The following is a 13,547-nucleotide window of genomic DNA, read 5'->3' on the forward strand; positions in this document are numbered from 1 at the left end:
CATACACGGTGCCCATAATATTTAGAGTGACAAATGTGTCAGATCAATTGACACATCAAGGGTCCTATGAAATCCACTTACATTTTTTTTTAATTCTGTGTTGTCTGTTTTAATTTTCAGTTATCTGTGTTTTATGATTTAATACAAATTTATTATTGAAAACACAGGTAATCAAATGAATGCATAAAACGTTAGCAATTTAATTAATCTTACAAAATGTAATCAAACGAAATTGAAACAATTCCTCTTATTTTTTGGCAAGCAAAGTGCTGCATAACATAGGTTTAAATTAAAAAATGGGCTAAAAAAATGTGTATATTGTATAATTACAGTGCATTCAAGTTTACATTAGTAATATATTTCTGTCATAATTTCTTCAAGTTAAATCGAACTTTCATTTTAGCAGGCTGTTATGAAGACCTGTGAGTTGCTGTGTGAATTTTACTATAGTTTTTTTATTAAATGAAAAAGTGAAATTCCGTTTGAAAAGCTGTTTTCAGGCCCCTAAAACGTTGCTGTCATGTAAATGAACGGCCAAAACGCATAAATAGTTTTCATCCAAATTTTGAAAAGTTCCATGACATTCCACGTTATGCATAAACATGCTTTATCACAGTCTAGTTTGAAAACAATATTTAAAAAAAAACTTGTTTATTGCAATAATGACACGGTTAAACTTCTGATTCCGATTTCATACACAAGGCAGTTCTCCTCTGAAACTTCCCCTTGTAACATTTACATCTCTCTGCCACTTCACAATCAATTATCATTTATATTGCTTTCAGTATGAGGTAATGTAATGTAGCGAGAACATAAATGGAGAATTAATTCAGACAGAAAGACATTACAGAACAAATTATCTTCCAAATCAGTGTAATCGACCGTAAAGGGGAACATAACAAAGCTGAACTGCTGTTGTCTGTGCATCGTTCACATGATTGGGAATCAAGAAGCAGAGAACCAGTTCCATTTTGAATTAATACTATTTTGTTTGGTTCACGGCTCAAACGTGCTCTCTGCAACCTGTTACAAAGCATTTGACGCTTTGTAACAGGTTGATGCTTGGTAACAGATTTGTTGTTGGTTATTTAAAATATCCAATGGATGAACTCACTGCTCGATTGGATTTATTTTATTGATGCCGTTGCTACTGTTACTTTTATGGATAGATAATCAGTAAAAAACAATCAACAGATTAATCGATTAAGTAATAATCGTTAGTTCATAATTTGCTATTTTTCTAAATGTGTATATTTTTAATATTCTCTTGTAGGACTGTAACAATTCCTTGATTAAATACCAGTGCTCGATTAAAATAATTCCTCGATTGCGATATACCCGTATCGAGTAATCTGCAAAATACCGGAAGTGGCGCTTTCCACAGATGAGAATCCATGAACCGCATTATTAGACCCTTTTTTAAAGGCTGAACAATGCAGTAAAACATTTAAAAGGGGTTAACATAAAGGCTGTGATTCAATTAAGTAATATATGACCTGCATGTTTAATATATATATGTATATATAGGCCAATATTATAATCATTATTATTATTTTGTCATTTTTTTACGTCCGTCTCAGAGCGGCTCCGTTCACAGTACATGCTGCTCTTGTTCTCATTTGCATGCGTGGAGTAGATATGCATCTCTACACATCCTGTGATTTAAAAATAAAAGTTTAAACCCTCTAAGTTTGCATAATAAAATTTTTTTTAATGTCTACACATTCTTGTTTGAGAAATTACAGTGGCTGGAGCATTTCTATAGTAGGCGCCCTCTGCAGGCATTTGTTATAATACTGTACATGAGATGGTCGTTTTTATTATGTATATTATGTATTTTAACAGTGTTCTGTAAAACCATATGATTAGTTGCTTTTGATACTTCATTTGAACCAAATATTATTACCTCGTTGTTATTATGTACTTATTTGTATTCATTTTAAAGGCTTAGGTCTTTCTTCAACCACAAAAAAATCTGATTATTCAATTAATCATCAAAATAATCAACCGTTTATTCGTTTGCCAAAATAAACATTAGTGACATCCCTATTCTCTTATATCCCTATTCCTACATTAAAAACCTATGCAACTAAAAATCTTATGAAGAGACACAATCACTTTATATCATAAACAGATTTACTTTTATTCATATATTGATCAACACATAGCACATCAAATATAGTAAACGGAAGCTCAGATGTGCTTGCCTAATGTTTTCTTCTTCTTTTTTTTTAGCAGTTTAGCATAAAAATATCTGTATATTTTTTATTAATTTGTATTTTAGTAAGTATTTTTTGGTGACCTATCCCTTTAAATCAGTATAATTACTGTAGGCATAATTCATTGCAGTTGAAATATTTGATAAAATAATTGCAATAGGTTTTTTGTTGTGTGAACTAAATCATACAGCCCTTTTGGAAAATAGTATGTTTCGTAAAATCTCTTCTGTATATTAGTGTGGAATAGTGATAGTGTAGTATCTTTGAGATTATCTTTTATTACTATCGTTTTTTAATTTTATTTCAACATACTTTTTATTTTAGTTTCAGTTTTAGCTATGCTATTAACATCTAGGAAAACTAAATGGCAACTAGCTGAAATAAAATGTGTTTTTTTTTATAGATAATAACATCATAATAAATGGTTGTTTTATTAGTTTTAGTTTTAGCTAACTATAATAACCCTGGTGTGAAATGCTTACATTTTATGGCAGTGACATTGTTTAGGCTTTAGGTGAAAATACCACGATATGATTTTCATGTCTCGTTTGCCTTGATGCTGAAATGTCGTCCGCCCATCTCTCGATCACACTTAACCTGACTCTCCATCTCTCTGTCTTGTAGAATATGCCGAGTTCTTGCACTGCAAAGGGAGGAAGTTTGTGGACTTTGATGAAGTCCGTCAGGAAATTGAAGCAGAAACCGACAGGATTACAGGATCCAATAAGGGCATTTCTCCTATTCCCATCAACCTCAGAGTGTACTCTCCACACGGTAATACAACAAAAGACTCTTAATACCACTGCTTTCCTCAGTCCACTCTTGTAATCTTGGCAGCCAATGTTAAAATGTCACTCCTCTCTCTCTCTCTCTCTCTCTCTCTTTCTCTCTCCCTTCAACAGTATTGAATCTGACTCTCATTGATTTGCCTGGTATGACCAAGGTTGCGGTGGGCGACCAGCCGCCAGACATTGAGCACCAGATTCGAGACATGATTATGCAGTTCATCACTAGGGAAAGCTGCCTGATCCTCGCCGTCACCCCGGCCAACACTGACTTGGCAAACTCGGATGCCCTCAAAGTGGCTAAAGAGGTGGACCCTCAAGGTGAGGATTGCTGGAGAGATAAAAGAACGAGAGGAGGTGGATGGATAGAGTTCACATAGTCATGGAAAACCTGTAGCGTAGAAACCATAGTGATTTCCACTTTACGAGCCAATCATTCTTTCCCAAAAGCTCTAGTGAATCAACTTGAATTTAGATGATTTTTTAAATAATCCTGATCAAGTAATCACAGACAATTGGAAAGGTCATGGAAATTCATTGGTCAATAGAATGGGAATCCTTTGGAGAGAACAAAAGATCACAAGTTGTTGTTAATATTTTGGTTTGTATTCCAACAGGAGTGCGCACCATTGGTGTGATTACTAAACTGGATCTAATGGATGAGGGTACAGATGCCCGGGATATCCTGGAAAATAAACTCTTACCGCTGCGCAGAGGTGGGCAGTTTGTACTTTAAACAATCACATTACAGGAGTGTAATTTATGGCCAAATATCTTATCATTTATGAGTAATTTTATGTCACCATACCATAACCATATACACTACTATTCAAACTTTGGGTTTGGTAAGGTTTTTTAAAATATTTTTTGAAAGATGCCTCTTACACTTACCAAGGCTGCATTTTTTTGGCTAAAAATACAGTAAAAACACGAATAGTGTTAAATGTTTTCTATCTTAGTATATATCAAAATGTAATTTATTCCTGTGATCAAAGCTGAATTCAATGATTCAGCATCATTACTCCAGTCTTCAGTGGTATATGATCCTTCAGAAATCATTCTAATATGATGATTTGATGCTCAAGAAACATTTCTTATTATTATTAATAATAATGTTCTGCTTCATAATTTTTTTGGAAACCATAATCAATTTTTTAGGATTCTTTTTTGAGTAAAAAGTTCAAAAGAACAGCATTTATTTGAAATGAAAGAATTGCCGAATAAAATTATATTTTCTTTAAATAAATAAATAATAATATAGTACTGAACCCAAACTTTTGAATACAATATAATATAAAGTGTTCTTTGGGGGACAAAAGGAGATAGCAAGAATCCAGTTGACATATTTCTACCATTGCATGGGGTATATATTGTCCATCCAGCTCTTGCACTGGCTATTTAATGTCACTTTCTCTGTCCCAGGTTATATTGGTGTAGTAAACAGAAGTCAGAAAGATATAGATGGCAAGAAAGATATTCGTGTTGCGATGGCGGCAGAAAGGAAGTTCTTCCTGTCCCATCCCAGCTACAGACACATGGCTGAAAAAATGGGAACACCACACCTGCAGAAGACCCTCAACCAGGTACGACACAACACTAGCCATGGAATTGCACAAATAATTCCATTTTGGAAAAGATTAGCATATGCTTATAATATAAATATTTCTAATTCCTTAAAAAGACTTTGTTTGGTAAATGTCCCCCTCTGTTTGGTGCCATTATGTTTATATACTGTATCACATTCTCACTTCCTTTTATTTTTTTATTTTTAGCAATTGACCAACCACATCCGGGACACGCTACCCGGCTTACGCAGCAAACTCCAGTCTCAGCTTCTCTCACTGGAAAAGGAAGTGGAAGAGTATAAGAACTTCCGCCCGGATGACCCTACGCGAAAGACCAAGGCTCTGCTGCAGTGAGTCCAGTGACGTGACTAGCGTCTCGAACTAAAGCAATTTCTAGGCTTAGGGCAGATGTGTATAACTCTGAGTACCTCTTTCAGGATGGTCCAGCAGTTTGGAGTGGACTTTGAGAAGTGCATCGAAGGGTCCGGAGACCAGGTGGACACAGCAGAGTTGTCTGGAGGTGCCCGGATAAACCGAATTTTCCATGAGCGCTTCCCCTTCGAGCTAGTCAAGGTAAATGCCTTTATTTTCAACAGAACTCTTGGTTTTATCTGCTTTTGAACTGTCAAGGTTTGTCTGAATGATTGTACTTGTTTAGAATCGAGCAAATACTATGATCTTGAGATAACAAGTCACAGCAAGTTCCCAGAGGACCCGGTATGCCACACAGGCGCAGTGGCAAGTCCCTGTTGTGAAGTCTCTCTTTCTCTTTCAGATTGTTTTTGATGAGAAGGAGCTCCGGCGAGAAATCAGTCACGCCATTAAGAACGTCCATGGTGTCAGGCAAGTGGTGTCCCATTGACGGCAGGCGCTTGCCGGCCCCGCAGGCCTTACGCTGGCATGAAAGCCACAACACTTCTTATATCCTCTGTTCACTGACTAATCCCTCACTCTTTCACTCTAATCACACACTTACTTTCTCTGAAATGTCTTATAGTAAGGCCATGCTTTCCCAACACAATTACCAGAATCGTCGTACTGCTCACGCCACGTTCTTTTTCTTATCATTAGTCTCGTTGTAAAAATAATTAAAATATTACAAATTGCATTTGTCAGTCGGTACAAGTATTTTCTGCATGTCGCCACTCTTTTCTCAACACCGTATTTTTTGGAATATAAGTCACACCATGTCAAAATTGCATTGTTTGAAAGAAAAAAACCCCCAGGTAAGTCGCAACTGTGTGTAAGTCACACTTTATTATTACATTCAGAAATAATGTAAATACTGGTAAATAAAGGCGAAACATTCACAAACATTATAAATACTATAAATGTGTATTTTAGTTCCCGAAGAAAATGTGGCAAAGGAAAATATTGTTCATTCTCTCTCCACCGTTTGTTCTGTTATGGTTTGTGGCATATCATTGTTGCACATTATGGGGCAAAAATGACATGATTAAAAACCTTACAATGTCAATGAATGTTGGCTCAAATCCGGCTCAGATCACATTGTTTAACCACTCCACTGTTGTAGTTGAGACCAGGGGCCGGTTGCATAAACAGCCATTACATTAAGACAGTGTCTTAAGTTCTAGTATGAGCCACTAGCAGTTAGTCAGGGGCAGTCAGTCTTACTTTTCGGTATTAAATTAGGCCAAACTACGTTTTTATATAACTGATTTAAAAAAGCTATGAACGGTCAAAAAGAAACAAATTTGATGTCTAACTTGTAAGACTAGTCTAAGAGGTTTATGCAACCGGCCCCAGCTCATTCAAGTCAAAGTCAAGACCAAGACCTGAAGAAGATCGAGTCCAGAACAAGACTGAGTAAACTTGCTCGACCTTGACAAGACCAAGACCTGACGAAGATCGAGTCCAGGACAAGACTGAGTAAACTTGCTCGACCTTGACAAGACCAAGACCTGACGAAGATCGAGTCCAGGACAAGACTGAGTAAACTTGCTCGACCTTGACAAGACCAAGACCTGACGAAGATCGAGTCCAGGACAAGACTGAGTAAACTTGCTCGACCTTGACAAGTCCAAGACCATGAAAATATAGTCTTAGACTCAGACTCAAAGACCAAGTCCATGAAAATATAATCTTAGACTCAGACTCAAAGACCAAGGCCATGAAAATATGTTCTTGAACTCAAAGACCAAGACAATAAAAATATAGTCATGGGCTCATAATCAATGACCAATACCACATCCATGAAAATGTGCTCTTGTACTTGGACTCAATGGACTTGGGTTATGTGGACTCTTTTGACGCATAAAACCCTCTTCTACTCTTGGTCTTGACTCTGACTCAAATGAGCTGGTCTTGACTATGTAATTTCTACGCGTTCTTACCACGTGTCTGCAATTGGAGTGGGCATCAATTGACTGCGATCTCTCTTGTGAGACCCTCAAATATTCGTCCGCGACCGCAAAAACTGTGTCATGAGGGCATGGCCTAAAGTGATTCCTAAAATCACTGAGGAACCTAGTCGTCTCTGAAATGTTTAATTGACTTCTTTTTCCCCACAGCAAGTCACACTCATCTGTCCGTGTATTAATTAGGATTATGTTTCTAGTCTTTGTCATAAATGTATTTATCCTCTTCTTTCCCTCCAGCTCACCTTCAAGTATCCTATTTTCACTTGGTTTCACTTCTATTAAGTTTATATTTCACGTCATTGAGTTTTATTTATTTTTTCAGCACTTTTGTTGTTTGTTTTCTTTCACCTCACTGTTCGTCCCCGTCCTCTTACGTCCTGCTGTCTGTCTGTCCTGTGCGTTCTCAGAACTGGGCTGTTCACTCCAGATCTGGCGTTTGAAGCCATCGTGAAAAAGCAGATCATTAAGCTGAAAGAGCCCTGTCTGAAATGTATCGATCTGGTTATTCAGGAGCTCATCAACACTTTCAGGCAGTGCACTAACAAGGTACTGCAGTACCCCAGCCTGGCCACAGGGGGGCTTCCAGTGAGGGGGTCACACTACACCTGAGACAAACAGACGGTGCTTTCAGCTAAAAGCACAGAGGGAGAGTTAGAGGTTTAACGATAGACTCCGGGGAGCGTGTTTGCGTGTCGGTGTGGCCCCCTCGGCCCCCTCGACTGCCTTGTGCGCTGGATCTGCTGTCGTGTGTTGGGGTGTTGTGACGGTCTTGTGAAGGAGATGATTGGAGAATGACTCTCTCTGATCATCTGCAGTCTAAAAGGGATGAGCCGTGGGTCCGCAACATCCTGCTGAATGCTGAGCATCTCTGTAGCCAAGGGTCAAAATGAAATGCAAGGGCTATTGAGGCCCATTCACACCAAGTCCGAAATACATATCAAGTAACGGTGGGATCGTTCCAATGTCTTAAAGTCCCCCTGTAGTCATTCGTTTAATCACCAACATTTGATATTTAAAGCTTTTTTTTTTCTTGAAAAAACATTCTTTATGCCTTAAAATAGTTTGAACATAACTCCCTTGCCTCATTTAGTATACGCGGTTTTGCATGCACACGTTTTATTGCCGTGTGTGTGTGTGTGTGTGTGTGTGTGTATGAGTGAGCTAAGGCCGTGTGTCCACCAAAGCGTTTTTAGACAGCTGAAAACGCTAGGCGCTCTGCTGGAAACCCCTAGCTGTGGGCGCTTGAGCGTTTCGGCAGCGCTGCGTTTTTTCAGTTGGGATGATTTGTTGCTATGATACAGAATCTCCACAGCACAGTTTACTTGTAACTGATTTCATAGATAATTTGTTTCATACTAAAAATGTATTTTTCATCCATTTTGTCCGGTTAGCTCTGGTGGTTGATGTCGTTGTACAGAAAGAATGTTGTGACAGTTGGTGGGTGTGACATTTGTCCTGCCCCTCCACCACTATGATTGGACGGCGACCAGTAAAAAACGCCGGGCGCTCAGCGTTTTAGCGTTAAATACACTCTCAGCGCCTCGTTACGCTCATGTCGATTAAAAAACGCGGCGCTCTCATTGAAAACAATTGTAATTATACGCCAGCTGCGTGAAAAAACGCTTTGGTGGACACACGGCCAAAGTCTTGTTTTCGCTTTCTCTTCTCATTCCTAGCGTACTGAGCGTAGACTGCTGATTCGCAGCTCTGGGGAAATATCATTTCTTTGCCGTAGTGCTGTAGATTCAGTCGAATGGCTGTTAGCAATTTAATGTGCCATTCTCTCCGCATTGGCTGAAGAATACAGATGTTGAAGAGCTATTAAAGTCAACATGAAATTAAAATAAAACTCTTTCTAAATGCATAATATAGATCTTATTGTGAACAAATCATCCATGCAATTTTTTTGAGCTCATAATGTTTAATCAAAATGTCAAAACTGGACTTTCCGGTAAAAACGACTGCTCTTTCTCTGCTGACATATTCAGGTCTTCTCCAATCATTTAGTCCATTTTAAACTCACCTCTGCCTCCACCTTTGAGTGCAACGTCCACATCTCAAAATCCAATCAACCGTCCCGTCCTACATTTTTCCTTTTCCGATAATCTGTTTCTCTCTGAAGTAGCAACCGATCTTTTCCTCCATATTGAGACAAACATCCGTTTCATCGCAACTTCAACAGAAGTGTCGTATAAACCATTTGATTCCAGTATTTCTAAATGTTTAAAGCAAAACAATGAATCTTTGAAGGCTAGGTTACTAGTTTTAATATATATATATATATATATATATATATATATATATATATATATACACACTGTGTTGTAGCATTGGACTTGGTGTGAATATTTTTGCAAATCTTTTAGGCTTATTTAGTTGTAGACTTATTTAGACTTGAACAGACTTTCCTGTAGGGTATGTATATTATGCTGCAAAAATACATAATTCATGGATGTGAAAACCTGCGACTCCCCCCCTTTTGGACCCTAACTTTGTATCTGTTAATAGATAAGCAATAATTAATCAACTAAAAGTTTCCTCTCTTTTTATTCTTCCCCTTCTCCATGCTCTCTTCTGCCTTCTTTCTCTTTTTTTCTGTCCTCTTTTAACACCTCCACACCCCACCCCCACCCCCCTCGCCCCACGCCCAACGGCATCGCCTTGACCCCCTCAGAACGGGGTTGTTCACCCCTGACCTGGCCTTTGAGACTATAGTGAAAAAGCAGATCCGCAAACTGAAAGAGCCCAGCCTGAAATGTGTGGACCTGGTGGTGTCTGAAGTCACCACCCTCGTCAGGAAAAGTGCCAACAAGGTAACGAGGAGCGCGGATCGAGAAGAGGCAGAGCCTAAAAAAAGAAAAACTCCTCCTTCCTCCATTTACTCTCTGCCGCCCGCCTGCCCTATCAGCTTTCCATCTATATCAAATCAGCCCACAGCCATCGTCTGTCTGGAATGTGTTCATGACACACATGTCCGAAGCTGGTGTTCTGTTCCATAATGAGCCTAACATTTCCGTAGTCCCTGTGACTCCAACATATAGCATCCGGATTGCTTGGGAAAACGGGGTGTTTCTAAGTTGTATCAGCTTTTGAGCCCCAGTTCCAGTGTTTGTCAGTGGCTCATCACCTTATCTCGCTCTTTGTTGCTTTAGTAGAGCACCAGTTAATCTGAACCACTGGCTGTAAAAGTAAAAAAAAAAAAAAACATAGTGATAGACGGTTTGCCAACCACTCCAGACACAAAAAGGCTGCTGCTGTTGTCATAGCAACAAAGAGCCGGTCATCTGCCATCTTGTGGTCGTAGGAGGAACCGCAGTGCAATACTTGTGTTGATTCTGTCTTCCCTCCCCAATGTCACACCCTTTATTTTTATATATATTCACTTTTTTCATTTTCTTAATCTTTTCACTTTTTCACTCTCAGATTTGGAAGAGATTTTTCTCCTCAAAAAGTAAATATTTCCTGCACTTCACAACATATTTGTCAACATCAAATACTGTTATCACTTAAGTTGATCAGTTGTAAGTACTAGGGATGGGAATCGTGAGGAATTTAGTGATTCTAGGGATTTATTTTTTATTTTTATTTTTTTACATTTATCCGAATGTGTATCTTTCATACACTCTGACATCTGAACAACCAATCACTAATTAAACTGATTGTATGTCTTTGTGTACAACAGGTCCCACTTTATATTAACATAAAATAGGTCTATACAACACAAAAAACAGTTCTTGGTTTATTTCAAGTCTAATTTGACCAAAAATAAGGACTTGAAGTTAGTCCGTTGTTATCTCAGTAACAACTACCGCTGATTCAGTGAGTGAGTGAGTGAGTCATTTAAGACCAATGAGTTTGAGATTCATTTGTCTGATTCATAAAGAGTTTTAACAAATCACTAAAACAAAATGCATTTTGCCTTGGTTAGGTGGAAACCTGTCTGCATCAATGGAAGACTGTATATAATAACTGTTACCAGAACAAAACTTAATCATATGGCTGTAGTATTGTAAGCCAAGTTACCTTTATTTATATAGCGCTTTATAGAGTACAGATTGTTTCAGAGCCGCTTTGCAGGGATAAACTGAAAAATAGTGAGAATAGTTCAGCGTTGATTCAGTTCAGTTTATTTTCATCAATTATGAAATAAGTTCAATTCAGCTAGAAGCAGAAGACGATAGTGTCATTATTCACTTTGAGTCAGTTTAGAGTTGATTCAGTTCAATAACAATGTCGATGTTGCAAAATGTGTCAATTATAAACAAAGCTGATATTTGAAATTTAAGTCGATCATTTAAAATCCTATCCACGACCAGTTTTTCGATTCCCAACCCTAGTAACACCATCCCTTCAATTTGGTTTTCTCCACCTTAGAACTTCATTTATTCATTCACTGTCTATTCCTAGCTGGGAGTGAATGTTGTCTTACCTGCACAACTGTCTGAAATCCCCAAATCCGCATGCTTGTAGGTGTGAGTGTGCGCATGTCTGCTCTCTCTCTTTCACTGATTCTTCTTGTGCACGGTGGCTTAGCTAAAACTTGTCCTCACATCGACCTGTGTTAAAAGGCCTAACTGTGGTTAGCTCCTACCACTTTCATGTCGCAGAATGCCTGTGTGTGTGTGTGTGTGTGTGTGTGTGTGTGTGTGTGTGTGTGTGTGTGTGTGTGTGTGTGTGTGTGTGTGTGTGTGTGTGTGTGTGTGTGTGTGTGTGGCCATGTTTACACGCTGTAGCCTGCATCTATCTGGTGTTTTTCCCCACAGCTAGGCTCTTACCCCAGACTGCGAGAAGAAACCGAGAGGATCGTTACCACTTACGTCAGAGAGAGAGAAGGAAAGACCAAGGACCAGGTGCGAGAGCAACGAAATCCCCTTTTTATCACTTTGAGTTTTTTCATTATTTTCTCATTGTGCAAAATGATTGTCTTAACCAGGTCCTTCTGCTGATTGACATCGAGCTGTCATACATCAACACCAACCATGAGGACTTCATTGGATTTGCAAAGTATGTGTAGCATCCAGTGTGGCAAATTCTGGGTTTTGTTTCTCACCCCTAACCTTAGCAGCGCTTTAGTTTTGCGTATCCAAACTTTTGACAGTCTGTAAGTCTGGTCGGCGGTCCAGTTTATTTAGACGCGTAGACAGGAAGGGGCCATGTGGCCAACATGTAAAACAACCAACCACAATTGACCTTTTCACATGAGTTTATCTGAAACCACATTTATTCCTGAGAGCAAAGCAGAATATAATGAGTGTCTCGAACAAAACTCTCGAATCTTTTGAAGGTTTAAAGTTACGAAGAATGTCAAGTCAAGTCACCTTCATTTATTTAGCGCTTTTAACAATATGGACTGTTTCAAAGCAGCTTTACAGTGATAATAGGAAATTAAAGTAACAGAGATTGTTTTGGCTTTACAGCAGCTCTAGAATAAAGTTATTGTCCAGCTAAAGTTAGTTTTGATCGATTCAAGACAACAGTGCCTGGTGGCCCGGGAACGCAAACCTTGAAATAGGTTCCAAGGCGCAAGCCTTGACAGAAGAAAAAAAAAGTATTTATTATTAATATTGTTATTATTATTATTATTATTATTTAATCTAATGTATTAATATAAAATTTGCTGATCATTTTGTTTTTTCATAATTAAATAAATGTTAACATTGAATATTACGACAATGATATTTAGCCTTCATGCAATTCACAGATATGGTCAGGTTCGTAAACTTGTTTAATTACAGGTAAATAAATGAATACTTTTATTTAGCAAGAATGCATTAAATTTATTCTTTTTATTCATCAAAGAATCCTGAAAATAAATGATCACCTTTCCAACAAAAATATCGCACAGCATTAACTGTTTTCAACATTGATAATAAGAAATGTTTCTTGAGCAGCAGACCAGAGTATTATAATGATTTCTGAAGGATCATGTGACACTGAAGACTGGAGTAATGATGCTGAAAATACAGCTTTGATCACAGGAATAAATTACATTTTAAAATATATTAAAACGGTTGTTTTAAATGTAAATAACATTTCACAATGTTAGTGTATTTACTGTTCTGTTGATCAAATAACTGCAGCCTTGGTGAACATAAGAGACTTATTTTAAAAAGCATTAAAAACTTTTTAATGAAAAGGCTTTTTTTTATCATACATTTTTTTGTATGAACTTTGTATTGAAGCATCAGTACATTTGACATCCCCAAGCTATATTACCGTCTCTGTGTTGTTCTTGGGGCATTTAAAAACATATTGACAATATTAAGATGTAATTTATACATTTAGAAAATGTATATCGGTATTTGCAGGATGTTTTTAACCTCTTAAAACATCTTTTGTGCTGCATCTCCTGTGTACTGTCAGTGCAGTGGACTAAAATGATCAGTTTCAGTCCCTCTGCCTGTGCATTATGGATAATGCATTGGACATAACTTAAGTGCACTAAAATTATTAGTGCATGTTCTTGACCTCTTAGACAGCCAGTGTACAGCTTAAGACTTGCATGTGAAATGTCTGCATGCTCAGTTGGTTACTGTAAAGCTTTCAAGAGTTGAGGCAAAGCTACTCTACAGCTTCAAGCCTGTCTGACCCTGCTCG

The 13,547-nt window shown here is 37.9% G+C and overlaps 1 protein-coding gene across 11 annotated transcripts in view; it reads left to right on the forward strand.

Annotated features, from left to right (window-relative positions):
* Positions 1-13,547, forward strand: part of dnm2a (dynamin 2a) — a 62,610-nt gene that overhangs the window by 27,301 nt on the left and 21,762 nt on the right. For 7 of the 11 annotated variants that reach the window (XM_077211771.1, XM_077211770.1, XM_077211762.1 and 4 more), the window contains exons 3-12: positions 2,844-2,993; positions 3,122-3,325; positions 3,622-3,720; positions 4,427-4,587; positions 4,777-4,919; positions 5,007-5,142; positions 5,345-5,412; positions 7,358-7,496; positions 11,714-11,800; positions 11,884-11,954. In XM_077211771.1, coding sequence (XP_077067886.1) covers positions 2,844-2,993; positions 3,122-3,325; positions 3,622-3,720; positions 4,427-4,587; positions 4,777-4,919; positions 5,007-5,142; positions 5,345-5,412; positions 7,358-7,496; positions 11,714-11,800; positions 11,884-11,954 — 1,258 coding nt within the window. Of the gene's footprint in view, positions 1-2,843; positions 2,994-3,121; positions 3,326-3,621; positions 3,721-4,426; positions 4,588-4,776; positions 4,920-5,006; positions 5,143-5,344; positions 5,413-7,357; positions 7,497-9,624; positions 9,764-11,713; positions 11,801-11,883; positions 11,955-13,547 lie in introns of all 11 variants that reach the window. The other 4 variants (XM_077211772.1, XM_077211766.1, XM_077211763.1 and 1 more) reach the window with 1 other exon arrangement.

The sequence above is a fragment of the Siphateles boraxobius genome, unplaced genomic scaffold (assembly GCF_051911475.1).
Source record: "Siphateles boraxobius isolate OS27281-9 unplaced genomic scaffold, OSU_SipBor_1 66, whole genome shotgun sequence".
Taxonomy (NCBI): domain Eukaryota; kingdom Metazoa; phylum Chordata; class Actinopteri; order Cypriniformes; family Leuciscidae; genus Siphateles; species Siphateles boraxobius.